This window comes from Anolis carolinensis, chromosome 1 (genome assembly GCF_035594765.1).
Source record: "Anolis carolinensis isolate JA03-04 chromosome 1, rAnoCar3.1.pri, whole genome shotgun sequence".
In the NCBI taxonomy this organism is placed as follows: Eukaryota; Metazoa; Chordata; class Lepidosauria; order Squamata; family Dactyloidae; genus Anolis; species Anolis carolinensis.
In genome coordinates this window covers 191832620-191846934 of record NC_085841.1, presented here as the reverse complement: position 1 = coordinate 191846934, position 14315 = coordinate 191832620, and the positions used below count along the sequence as shown (strand labels likewise).

General features: G+C 41.8%; 1 protein-coding gene across 6 annotated transcripts in view; it reads left to right on the top strand.

Moving 5' to 3' along the window:
- The window catches only part of ccdc141 (coiled-coil domain containing 141), a 192447-nt gene that overhangs the window by 159239 nt on the left and 18893 nt on the right, over window positions 1–14315 (top strand). For 5 of the 6 annotated variants that reach the window (XM_062962957.1, XM_062962973.1, XM_062962964.1 and 2 more), the window contains one exon: window positions 2818–2990. In XM_062962957.1, coding sequence (XP_062819027.1) covers window positions 2818–2990 — 173 coding nt within the window. Of the gene's footprint in view, window positions 1–2817; window positions 2991–4405; window positions 4545–14315 lie in introns of those variants that run through there. The other variant, XM_062962979.1, reaches the window with a different exon arrangement.

The window sequence follows — 14315 nt, the reverse complement described above, 5'->3', positions numbered from 1 at the left end:
TTAGATGAGCAAAGGTTGGATAAGCAAGACTCTACTGTTATATATGTATTTACAAACAAACATTTGGAATTCTGGTATTTGGTAAAAGTCATACAAAAGGCATTATTTTACTTCCAATCAAGAGACCAAGGAAGGAGGGAGTAAACAAGGGACACTGATCAATTTTTGTCCTAAAATAGATGCTTTGGAGTTTGTGGTTCATTTTAGCTTAGGGTTTAGAGAAGTTTATAAAAATCACATGTCACAGCCCCCCCCCTTTTTTTTTTTTTTACAGCAGTGCATACTCTGAATATTTCACTTTGTTTCTATAATTTCTAGCATTGTGTGCAGGAAGAAAATTGAACTAGACAGACAAAGAGAAGGGAAAATAGCTTTTTAAGTGTGTAAAACAGCTCTGAAATCCAAACTAACCATGCTGAATAAAATCTGATAATTAGAATTTAACTGACAGGCAAATTAAACAATTAAAACCTATCACTGTGTTGGGTTTTGGTCACTAACCCGTTCTTAAAATTTCATTTTTTTTCCTTCTAAAATGCTGTCATCTTCCCTTTGGAATAATGTTGCTACCAGCTTTAGGCAAAGTTTAATACTTAGGCAATTTTACTTAATACAAAAAAGGTTATTGCAGGTTTGTCAAAGTATAAACGAAATAAACTTTTTATGACTGAATGATCTTCCTGAAGTCACAGTGTTATGAATGCAGTTTAAAAAAGGATTTTAACAATAAAAACCCAGTCTGGAACCTATTGTGCTGTAATGTTGGTGGCAATAAAGCCTGCTTTTCATAGAAAAACTCATAACAAGAATTCTATATTTAAATGACACTAATAGATCCAAGATAACATTCAAGCAGGCAAATAGTAACTGAAAGTAATTAGCTTGAATGCTCTTTATTTTCTTACCATAAAAGTGGTTTTAAATAGCAGGTGGTGGGTAGGAGTGAATGAGTGATCAATACATCTTCCTTCTATCCCGACTTTTATCACTAGCATTTGTTAATCAGCATTTGTGGTGGGTTATCTTCAAACCATTAAAAAAAGAGGTCAGTCAAGGATGAAATTGCACAGATGTACCATGCACTGTTTAGCAAGACTTTACATTCTTCATTCTATCAGTTGTTTTCATATTGCCCAGCCATTACTGAATGCTGATGATCACTGGCACTCATTTCCCTTTCTGGAGCTGCGGTGGTGCAATGGGTTAAACCCTTGTGCCGGCTGAACTGCTGACCTGAAAGGTTGGGTTGCTAACCTGAAGGTTACCAGTTCAAATCCGCGAGATGGGATGAACTCCCTTCTGTCATCTCTAGCTTGTGGGGACATGAAGAAAGCCTCCCAGCTAACATATCTGGGCATCCCCTGTGCAACATGTCTGTAGACGACCAATTCTCTCACACCAGAAGCAACTTGCAGTACGTTGTCAAGTTGCTTCTGACACGATAAAAAAAAAATCCCTTTCTCAAAGGCAGAGAATAATTATAATTGGGAGAAGGATGCTGACCTCTTGCCTGAGCACAAGAAGCATAGCACCTTTTTATTAAAAAACTTTATTTGAAAAACTTCATTACAAGAGCCAAGGTCAAACATCAATACAGGACGACCTCCACATCTACAGAGGAGGCATTCCCAGACTTTGTATGGGTATGTGAAACTGCAGATAATAGTGAACTCTAGTGAAATGGTTCGAATCCAGGGAGCGGAGTGAGCTCCATCTATTAGCCCCAGCTTCTGCCAACCTAGCCGTTCAAAAACATGCAAATGTGAGTAGATCAATAGGTACCGCTTCTGCAGGAAGGTAACTGCACTCCATGCAGTCATGACGGCCACATGACCTTAGAGATGTACAGACAATGCTGGCTCTTAAGCTTAGAAATGGCAATGAGCACCAACCCCCAGAGTCGAACACAATTGAATTCAGTATCAGAGGAAAACTTTCCCTTTGCCTTAGTGAAATCTGGACCAAGAATAGCAGAGATGTACTGGAGGATTTATAAAACGCCTAGACTAGGATATATTTTGTCAAATTTGGATAAATGAAACCACAGATACTGGTTCTGAAGCTTGATTTTCCTCTCTATTTAGCAAGTATAAGTCAGGAATAAATGTAATTAATTCAGTATGCAGGAGGAAATTGAATCTCAGCTCCTGGTTTCTCTTGTTGTTTTGGGTGGAATTGGATGTAACATTGATTTTTTCATATAAATGAAATTTTAGTTCTGCTTCGATCTTTCTGGAGACAAGCAAAGATCACTTTAGAAGTGCTTCAAGAACACATATTTATGGATTTAGGACTCTGTTTCATCTCTTCTTTTATCTATTTTCCCCTCTCTTTAAATAACACTTTTTAAAATATCAAAATATAAGGATCCTGGTGGCGCAGTGGGTTAAACCCCAGAGCTGCTGAACTTGCTTACCGAATGGTTGGCGGTTTGAATCTGGGGAGTGGGGTGAGCTCCCACTGTTAGCCCCAGCTTCTGCTAACCTAGCAGTTTGAAAACATGCAAATGTGAGTAGATCAATAGGTATCGCCCCAGCGGGAAGGTAACGGCGCTCCATGCAGTCATGCTGGCCACATGACCTTGGAGATGTCTACAGACAACGCCGGCTCTTCGGCTTAGAAATGGAGATGAACATCAACCCCCAGAGTCGGACACAACTAGACTTAATGTCAAGAGAAAACCTTTACCTTTTTAGGGATTCACTGGTAGTGACTGCTGTTTTTTGTGATCTGTAAGTGTATGTTTGACATCACAAATTGTTTTGCTTCCACCAACATTCATGTTAACCTGATCTGAAAACTGACTCTCTGCTTCAGGTTCCAGAAGGGCCAGAAACTGACTGGAGATGAGCACATAGAGCTCTTACACAAGGACAGGAAGCATACTTTGTTCATTGAGAAGGTGTGTGACACAGATGCTGGCCTCTATGTGGTTCGTGCAAAAAATTCTAGTGGCACAGTCTCCTCAAGTGCCATCCTCCATGTGAAAGGTAACGGGCCACCTATACAAAGAATAAACTGGATAGTCCTCTGTGCCCTCCTCTTGGTTGTATCACTTGCACACTGGCTGTTCACTTAGTACATCGCACACTGACTTCACTGGACTTTAATTCTCACAACCGGAGACAACAGCAACAGGCCATCTTTCACTGCACTTCACATCACCTTTGTCACTCCTGCTTATGTGTCACTTTGGATATAGTGGAGCTTTTTAAAAGTAGTAATATCACAGCTATACTAGATGATGTTATGATGTTATATGTTATAGTAACATGACATGGGAAAAGAGGTTTTGTAAAATAATCTGATTGAGTTTTGTGCGTTAAAGGAAATATGCTTTAGAACCAAAACCAACCAAGAAAATGTCTTAATGGATTATGATTTGAGCACAGAGCACAACATGATCACTTAAATAAATGTACTGCTTAAAATACTAGGGCCGCTTGAATGCCACTTAATGAAGATGGCACAAATGTTTGATATAGTTTATATGTTGCTATTCTTATTATGTGCATTCTGCCTGACTCCAAGTTATGGTGACCCCATCTCAGGGTTTTTGTAGCAAGATTTGTTCAGAGGTGGGCAGTCATTGTCTCCTCTTTGGTTTAAAAAGTGGAACTTACTTAAGGTCACTCAGTGGACTTCCATGGCTGAGCAAAGTTTTAAACTCTGGTCCCCCAGGGTCCTAGTCCAACTCCTAAAACATGCTGTCTCACAACTGATATATATAGCATATGAGATAATGGTTCTCAACCTGAAGTCCCCAGATGTTTTTGCCCTACAACTCCCAGAAATCCCAGATAGTTTACCAGCTGTGTTGTTGTATGTCTTTCGGGCTGTGTGGCCATGTTCCAGAAGCATTATCTCCTGACTTTTCGCCCACATCTATGGCAGGCATCTTTACCAGCTATTAGGATTTCTGGGAGTTGAAGGCCAAAACATCTGGGGGACCCACAGGCTGAGAACCACTGATATAAGAAGTCTTAAAGAAGCTCATTTACATGGTCTCAGGTGTCTGAGCTGCAATTGCTTTCACTGGTTTTATATATTATCAAGGTATAAATATGCAAAACTGGTTTATGGAGATGTTTTCTTAACATTTTAAATGTTTCCAAAGGCAACAAAAACATTAGGGATGATATCAATCATGATGAAACATGTTTATAACGATACGAATAAAACAAGGGCATGATCATATATATTCTTATATTATATATATTAATGAGCATGTTCTACTTTTGTTAAAATAAGAAGGAATTGACAGTTATTCCACACTGAGCAATACTCAGAAAGAAATAATTTGCTTGAGAATTGCACAGGTTTTTATTTTCTAAATGTGGATATGGCGCGACACCATATTATTAGAATTTCTTGCTTCACAAAATGTATTATCTTTGATTCACAGAACAGTATAATGCCAATTTTCACAAAGGTCAGAGAAGAGATGCTTTGAGAATGAATCCAAAAACTGCCCCGAGTCCCATTATTGAGGGGAAAGCACGATACAAATGAAGCAAATAAACAAATAAAATATTTAAAGAGAACGTTTGCTTAGAATTTTTCACCATATTCAGATAAGAAGTGAATCATCATTAATATCTCCTGTTTTGGAAGGGTATAAGGCAGCGGTTCTCAACCTGTGGCCCCCCATGTGTTTTTGGCCTACAACTCCCAGAAATCTCAACCAGTTCACCAGCTGTTAGGATTTCTGGGAGTTGAAGACCAAAACATCTGGGAACCCACAGGTTGAGAACCACTGGTGTAAGACATATATCTATCAAGGTTTTTAAAAATATTTGATAAATATTTGCGTATTTCTTGAGGAATAACTTTATTTTTTTTCCTATAATGACCACTTTGTGGGGAAATATATAAGGAGAAATATTTCCAGCCTCATGAAAGAAATTTAAAATGTGGAAATAAATCTTCATGCACACCACATTATGTGGAAAGAGTATCTATTGGAAATTGTGAGAGTTGGCCAGTATAAGATAAACAATGTTTTTAGCTGCCAAGTACAAATTTATTATAGGAATGTAAAACTGAACGAAGATCTGTCTTCCAAGCACCAGCATCCATCCTTGCTATACGGAAAGTCAATTGATCCAACAAGACAACTTATCCTCATTCAGTGAACAGAATATATTGTGCATTCGATGGGTAGCATTCCCCTTATATAAAAGTTCTGCGTTAAAAAAATCACCACAACTCTATAGAGTTCTGTTGAGCAAAATGCTCCTTTAAGAAGAAAATTAGAAAAATCCCTTTCCTTGATGAACTGCAAGGAAAGGGAAACTCAAGTTCCACATAGTGGTTCTGGTATCAGCTTCATGCTTTTCCCCAAGGCAATATAGCTGTGTCTGTGTATGATTTCACACATACAAACTCATCCGTTGACAATAGTGGTGCTCTTGCATATGTGAATGCACCATCCCAGAAATATCTCAACAGATAGATTGTCGATACAGCACCTTCTCCGATTCCAGTTTCCATTTATATATCCAGCTTGGCACATAAAGTTTAAATTAACAATCAAGATGTACGGTGACATGTGTTAATTTGTGTAAACTGGAAAATAAAAAAAGGAAGAAGCATTTTCTATCCTAATAATTACCTGTTCAATGCCTCAGCTGGAGGATGATTTTTTTTTAAAGTGCTCCCAAAGTAATTATTGCTATTGCTACCAAAATTATTAATATTAGTATTATTTTTATTTATACCCTACCTTTCTCCCCGTGGAGACTCACAACCACACAATTTGATGTCAGATTGAGCTAGAGCAAATAAAAAAATAATAAATAATTAAATATTAGTCTGTGTTATAAAGATAAAATACAAGTAAAATATAATTAAAATTACATCTAAAACCCATTCACAACCTCCCCAGCGGTGTGCACCTCATCCTCCCCCAAATGCCTGTTGGCACAGAAAGGTCTTGACTTGCCTGCGGAAGGTCAGCAGAGAAGGAGCACTCCTGGTCTCTCTGGGGCAGTTTTGGCCTTCAACTTCCAGAAATCCTAACAGCTGGTAAACTGGCTGGGATTTCTGGGAGTTGTAGACCAAAACACCTGGGGACCCACAGGTTGAGAACCACTGCTCTAGGGAGAGAGTTCCAAAGTCTGGGAGCAACCATTGACATGGCTCTCTCCCTTGTTCCCATCAAACGTGCTTGAGCATTTGATGGGAACCCTCCACAAAGGATCACATTTGTTCATAAAGAAAGATATGATACTTCAAATTACCTGGACCAAAGCCATATATATTGTTCACTGTATCGTTAGCTAGTTTTCTATTTCCTTCTAGTTCTTTTTTTCCAACAAAAAAATCTTTGAAATGTGGGTGCAATGCTTACAAAATGCCCCCATAGCATTTCAGTCTCCCCTGCCGCAAAGTAAGAAGTACATATTATTTGTTACACAAAAGTAGCTACGATGTTGCCATATTTACTCGAGTCTAATGCTCATCTTGAGCCTCCGGTGTCTGAGTGTGTTAAAGTGCTGAGCTGCTGAACTTGCAGACCGAAAGGTCCCAGGTTCAAATTCGGGGAGTGGAGTGAGCGCCCGCTGTTAGCCCCAGCTCCTGCTAGCAGTTCGAAAACATGCAAATGTGAGTAGATCAATAGGTACCGCTCCAGCGGGAAGGTAACGGCGGTCCATGCAGTCATGCCAGCCACATGACCTTGGAGGTGTCTACGGACAACGCCGGCTCTTCCACTTAGAAATGGAGATGAGCACCAACCCCCAGAGTCGGACACGACTGGACTTAACATCAGGGGAAACCTTTACCTTTACTAATGCTCATCTTATTTGGCTAAATTACATCACCAAAATTGAGGTGTACGTTAGATTTGATGGCGTGTTAGAATTGCACATATAAACCCACCTGTGTGAAAAGACAGGCAAGGTGGCCTCCGAGCTCTGTGGTGTCCAGAGAAAAATGAGAAGTGCCCGACTGCTGACCTGATCATTCCTGCTGTTTAGCTGGGGAGGGGCTACTAGTCTTCAGGTCTTTCTGGCCAAAGGTGCAAGAAGCATCGCCCTCTCCACCTCCCTCTGGGCTTGGGCCTGGCTGCACATCCTACCTCCCAGGCAGCCCATGGGGTGTCACGCCCACCAACCCCCTGAGGCTCAGTCCTACGCAGTTCCCAATTGGCTTCATTCATGAGGCCTTCAAAACTGAGAGGGAGGTGTTGAAGGCATCATCCACACACAGTATATAACCAGCTAAAACATCATAAACCAATATAAAAACCCAATTTAACATATCATATAAAACAGTTAAGTCTTACACAAGCACCATTTAAAGGGATCCATAACCTCCGGCCACTGAGGTTATTTATCAAATGCTGCTGCTGCTCAGTCGCATAGTCGTTTCCAATTCTTCGTGACCTCATGGACCAGTCCACGCCAGAGCTCTCTGTTGGCCGTCACCGCCCCCAGTTCCTTCAAGGTCAAGCCAGTCACTTCAAGGATACCGTCCATTCATCTTGCCCTTGGTCGGCCTCTTTCTTTTTCCTTCCATTTTCCCCAGCATCGTGATCTTTTCCAAACTTTCCTATCTCCTCATGATGCGGCCAAAATACTTTAGTTTTGCCTCTAATATCCTTCCCTCCAGTGAGCAGCCGGACATTATTTCCTGGAGGATGGACTGGTTGGATCTTCTTGCGGTCCAAGGCACTCTCAGGATTTTCCTCCAACACCAGAGTTCAAAAGTGTCTATCTTCCTTCGCTCAGCCTTCCTTATGGTCCAGCTCTCGCAACCATAGGTTACTATGGGGAATACCATTGCTTTGACTATGCAGACTATTATCAAACTGACAGTGCCTATTATCATTTGTCTGGGAAGGCCTGGCTCCACAAAAAAGTTTTAATTTGTGAACAAAAGGCCAGTAAGGAGGGGGTCGATCGTACCTCATTAGGGAGGGAGTTCCAGAGCCGTGGGGCCACCACCGAAAAGGCCCCCTCTCTCGTTCCCACCAAACATGCCTGCGATGGTGGTGGGACCGAGAGAAGGGCCTCTCCTGAGGATCTCAGGGCTTGAGTGGGTTGGTAGAAGGAGATACGATCCTTCAAGTAGGCTGGGCTCAAACCATTTAGGGCTTTATAGGCTAAAGCCAGCACCTTGAATTGCACCCAGAAACAAATCAGAAGCCAGAATAGCTCTTCAGGAGCGGAGTAGTTCTCTATATCCCGCTCCCATAAGCAGTCTAGCAGCTGACCTTTGAACCAACTGAAGTTTCCGAACACTCTCCTGGGGCAGCCCCATGTAGAGTGCGTTACAATAATCTAGCAAGACAGCAATTGCACAAGACTGGCCTGACAGAGGGGTTTGGCTTCCCAAATGCCTAATTCATGCTGACTACTTCCCTGACACACTATGTCTGCACCATTGGGCATGTTACATTTGACGGCAAATCCATTTTTTTTAGTAATGTGCACCTTCAAAATTGAAGTGTGCATTACATTCAATGGCACTTTATACTCGGGTAAATATGGGTAGTTCTTTTTTCATTGCAACTCCAACAAATAGCAGGTCAAATGCAATGCCATAATGTTTAATTCTAAAGCATAGCCTCAATCTCGCTAAAATCAATGAGACACAATTGCTTGTGATTGGACAGCTGTGAAGTTATCAATTTCTTCCAAAAAAAATGCTGACGTTGGAACAAAAACACACACTCGACTACCTTAATAAAAAAGGAAGTCTTCCACTTGATTTCTTTAGGCCTGTTGGAATCACACTTGATCTAAAGCAATGGTTCTCAATTTTCCTAATGCTGCGAACCCTTAATAGTTGCTCATGTTGTGGTGACACTCAAACATAAAATTATTTTAGTTGCCACTTCATAACTGTACGTTTGCTAGTGTTATGAATCGTAATGTAAATGTCTGATATGCAGGATATATTTTCATTCACTAGACCAAATTTGACACAAATACCCGATACTCCTAAATTTGAATATTGGTGGGGTTGAGGGGGGGATGAATTTGTCATTTGGGAGTTGTAGTTAACAATCAAAGAGCATTCTGAACTCCACCAATGATGGAATTGAACTAATCTTGGCACACAGAACTCCCATGACCAACAGGAATACTGGAAGGGTTTTGTGGGCATTGACCTTGAGTTTGGGAGTTGTAGTTCACCTACATCCAGAGAGCACAGTGGACTCAAACAATGATGGATCTAGACTAAACTTGGCACAAATACTCAATATGCCTAAATGTGCACACTGGTAGAGTTTGAGAAATAGACGTTGACATTTGGGAGTTGTAGTTGTGGGGATTTATAGTTCACCTACAATAAAAGAGTCCCTTGAACCCCACCAATGATCGAATTGGGCCAACCTTCCCACACAGAACCCTCATGATCAACAGAAAATACTGGTCTTTGGCGACCCCTCTGAACTCTCCTAGCAACTCTCTCAGGGGTCCCGACCCCAGGTTGAGAAACGCTGGTTTAAAGAAATCAAGTGGAACATCTCCTGTTTTTGTGGGGTATATATTCCATCCCTGTTGCTGCTGTGGATATCTTAAACTATGGATAATTGTGAAGCCTATATTTTGCCTATAATTCATTAGAAAGCATGACATGGAATCACACTGGAGATCATAAAGGGGCTCACAAACACTTTGGGGGCGGGGATGTTTTTTGGAGTATACATGGATATAAGGAGCCCCGGTGGCAAAGTGTGTTAAAGCACTGAGCTGCTGAACTTGCAGACTGAAAGGTCCCAGGTTCAAACATCGGGAGCGGCCGCTGTTAGCTCCAGCTTCTGCCAACTTAGCAGTTCGAAAACATGCCAATGTGAGTAGATCAATAGGTATCGCTCCGGCGGGAAGGTAACGGCGCTCCATGCAGTCATGCCGGCCACATGACCTTGGAGGTGTCTATGGACAACGCCGGCTCTTCGGCTTAGAAATGGAGATGAGCACCAACCCCCAGAATCAGACATGACTGGACTTAACGTCAAGGGAAACCTTTAACTTTACCTTTTACCTTTTATCATGGATATCACATCTGTAGATAAAGGGGTCATATTGTATTCATCACTCTCTTCACTCAACTCAACCTGTGCCCGTCCTTCTAATAAGAAAGGAAGAGCCAGGATATAGTGCCCAAATGGTGGCTGTTATGTTTCTAAGGACCTTGTCAACATCCTCAGGCTGTACCAACATTATTGTTGAATAAGCAGGCACCAGACTTATATCCACTGGGACGTTTATCAACTAAAGCATCCAAGTCAGAACAACATGAGCAATTTGCAAATTGCTATGCAAAGTCTTCACAGCAGGCTCTCAAGTGGTTTGTGTTCTCTTCTTACAGGCCACTGATCACTTGAAACAACTCACTGAATGGTTCTCTGAATATGCAATGGTTGCAGAAAACAATAATGGATTTGCTGCCTGCTTACACTGCCACAGATTTGGCCTTTGAATGCGCTCTAGCCCATGATAAGGGATTGTGTGGGCTGGAGCGTGTATGCAGCCTTTCGCAGGCCCACTATAAGCTTTGTCAACTCCACTGAACTGCCAATGATTTTCACATTTCTTCAATTTTGGACCAATTTTTTCTTGTCAGAAAAGTGAAATATGTCCTTTCTGAGAAAATTGTATAGGTTTTTGGAGGTTCCTCAACTCAAACCAGTCAAAAGTTCCAGAGATCATCCAGGGCTTTTGCAGAATCACATCTGAAACAACAGGGAAAACTGGTGCCAATCTTTCTTAAAGTGAGTCAAAGATTTCCCCTTAATCAGCACAGTTAACTGGTCCATCCCGACCGTTTCACAGATTTCCATCAGCCGTTCTTCTGTTGGATAACTTGTTCTTTCCATCCCTGAGCATATATAATTATTGTAGCATTTATTTATCCATTTATTCTGACTAGCATTGCTAAAAATTGAACCTAGATGTTTTCTTTTTTCTTTTTCTTTTTTTGGAAGGGGAAGAGACTTTAGTTCCATTCTTTCTTCCTTTGTAAGAGCATGATCAGCGCAATATGAAATGTGCTTCGGTCCGTCTTTTGACATATGCTATTGCAAGCTTGTATGTGGCCACGTGGATCTATTATTAGATTATTAGATGGTGGCAGGTTCATTTCATGATATATAACAGAATAACTTTTCCCTGGCTAAGGGACAGAATAGTATTCTCCCATGACAAAACCTCTTCATCTAAAAGACAAGACTTATTTAATATTTTAAATTTATATATAATATTTGGGCAGGTTAGAACACAAACTTGTAAAGCAAGACAAAACATCGAACAAGATGAAAGCAATTTAAAAATAATAAGGAATTAAAGACTTTTATGCAGTGCATTTTATACACTGTATTTGTCTCTTATTGATTCCTATGTCATGGGAATGTTCATGAAATTAAATGAAGAACAGGTAAATTATGACACTAATATTTGCACTCAAATTTGGGGGAAAACTGAAAGGTACTATATATACGCAAGTATAAGCCTAGTTTTTCAGCCCTTTTTTAGGGCTGAAAAGGCTCCCCTCGGCTTATACTCAAGTGAGAGTCCTGGCCAGCTTCTATTCAGTTCGGCTTATACTTGAGTATATAGGTATTCAGAGTTGGACAGTTTTATCTTATTAAAGTCTTATAATTATCTTAAATAACAGTTTTATATAAATATTCAAAAACATTTAACCTACTGATGCCTCAAATAATGCCATTTTATTAATATCTGTTTTTTTTTTAATTTGACCCGTAGCTGCTGTATTTCCCACCTTTGTTTTATACTCGAGTCAATAAGTTTTCCCAGTTTTTGTGGTAAAATTAGGTGCCTCAGCTTATATTCGGGTTGGCTTATACTCAAGTATATATGGTATTTTAGAAAAAGAATTTCCCTTTGTTTAATTTATATCTTTCTTTGAAAGTTTGTGATGTTTTACTTGGCAACATTCATGGGCAATTACAAGAAAGTCGGGATACAGCAGGTTCTTTCTCAAGTCACTGGAAAGCTGTATCCAATATTTGCCCATCGCACAGCAATTAAACCAAGAAATATGCATCTCTGACCTACTATCACTCCTAATTGTGCCTAGCTCTCATTTCAGAGGTCCTACCATGGGAAAAATGCTTTGGGGAAGAGTCCTGATTTAGTTGGTAGAATGTATGATTTGAATACAAAACGTGTGGTGCTGTGAAATCCTGAAATCTTGGAGAGCTACTTCCTGTCAGGGCAAACAATACTGATCTATCAGATATATAAACCTCCTTGCCTAGTTTCCAACATACCTCACAACCTCTGAGGATGTCTGCCACAGGACAGGAAGGAAAGCCTCTGGAACATGGCCATACAGTCTGAAAGACTCACAGCAACCCAATATTGATCTAAATGGAACAATGGTGTCATTCAGCATACAACAGATGTGAAGACTTCTTACTTCTATCACCAGTTGTGAATGAATCATAGAATAGTAGAGTTGCAAGAGACCTCATGGGCCACCCAGTCCAACCCCCTGCCAAGAAGCAGGAAATCGCGTTCAAAGCACCCCCTATAGCTGGCCATCCAGCCTCTTCTTAAAAGCCTCCAAAGAAGGAGCCTCCACCACACTCCGGGGCAGAGAGTTCCACTGCTGAACAGCTCTCACAGTGAGGAAGTTCTTCCTAATGTTCAGGTGGAATCTCCTTTCCTGTAGTTTAAAGACCTAGTGGCAGAGAAGGTAGAACTAATGGCAGAGAAGGTAGACCTAGTAGCAGAGAAGGTAGACCTAGTGGCAGAGAAGGTAGACCTAGTGGCAGAGAAGGTAGAACTAATGGCAGAGAAGGTAGACCTAGTAGCAGAGAAGGTAGACCTAGTGGCAGAGAAGGTAGACCTAGTGGCAGAGAAGGTACACTTAATGGCAGAGAAGGTAGACCTAATGGCAGAGAAGGTAGAACTAATGGCAGAGAAGGTAGACCTAGTAGCAGAGAAGGTAGACCTAGTGGCAGAGAAGGTAGAACTAATGGCAGAGAAGGTAGACCTAGTAGCAGAGAAGGTAGACCTAGTGGCAGAGAAGGTAGACCTAGTGGCAGAGAAGGTACACTTAATGGCAGAGAAGGTAGACCTAATGGCAGAGAAGGTAGGCTAGGCAAAACTACCCTAGTGGCAGAGAAGGTAGACCTAGTGGCAGAGAAGGTACACCTAGTGGCAGAGAAGGTAGACCTAGTGGCAGAGAAGGTACACCTAGTGGCAGAGAAGGTAGACCTAATGGCAGAGAAGGTAGACTAGTGGCAGAGAAGGTAGACCTAGTGGCAGAGAAGGTAGACTAGTGGCAGAGAAGGTAGACTAGTGGCAGAGAAGGTAGACCTAGTGGCAGAGAAGGTAGACCTAATGGCAGAGAAGGTACACCTAGTGGCAGAGAAGGTACACCTAGTGGCAGAGAAGGTAGACCTAGTGGCAGAGAAGGTACACCTAGTGGCAGAGAAGGTAGACCTAGTGGCAGAGAAGGTAGACCTAATGGCAGAGAAGGTAGACTAGTGGCAGAGAAGGTAGACCTAGTGGCAGAGAAGGTAGACTAGTGGCAGAGAAGGTAGACTAGTGGCAGAGAAGGTAGACCTAGTGGCAGAGAAGGTAGACCTAGTGGCAGAGAAGGTACACCTAGTGGCAGAGAAGGTAGACCTAGTGGCAGAGAAGGTAGACCTAATGGCAGAGAAGGTAGACCTAGTGGCAGAGAAGGTAGACCTAGTGGCAGAGAAGGTACACCTAGTGGCAGAGAAGGTAGACCTAGTGGCAGAGAAGGTAGACCTAGTGGCAGAGAAGGTAGACTAGTGGCAGAGAAGGTAGACCTAATGGCAGAGAAGGTAGACTAGTGGCAGAGAAGGTAGACCTAGTGGCAGAGAAGGTAGACTAGTGGCAGAGAAGGTAGACTAGTGGCAGAGAAGGTAGACCTAGTGGCAGAGAAGGTAGACCTAATGGCAGAGAAGGTAGACCTAGTGGCAGAGAAGGTAGACCTAGTGGCAGAGAAGGTAGACCTAATGGCAGAGAAGGTAGACTAGTGGCAGAGAAGGTAGACCTAGTGGCAGAGAAGGTAGACTAGTGGCAGAGAAGGTAGACTAGTGGCAGAGAAGGTAGACCTAGTGGCAGAGAAGGTAGACCTAATGGGAGAGAAGGTAGACCTAGTGGCAGAGAAGGTACACCTAGTGGCAGAGAAGGTAGACCTAGTGGCAGAGAAGGTACACCTAGTGGCAGAGAAGGTAGACCTAGTGGCAGAGAAGGTAGACCTAATGGCAGAGAAGGTAGACCTAGTGGCAGAGAAGGTAGACCTAGTGGCAGAGAAGGTAGACCTAATGGCAGAGAAGGTAGACTAGTGGCAGAGAAGGT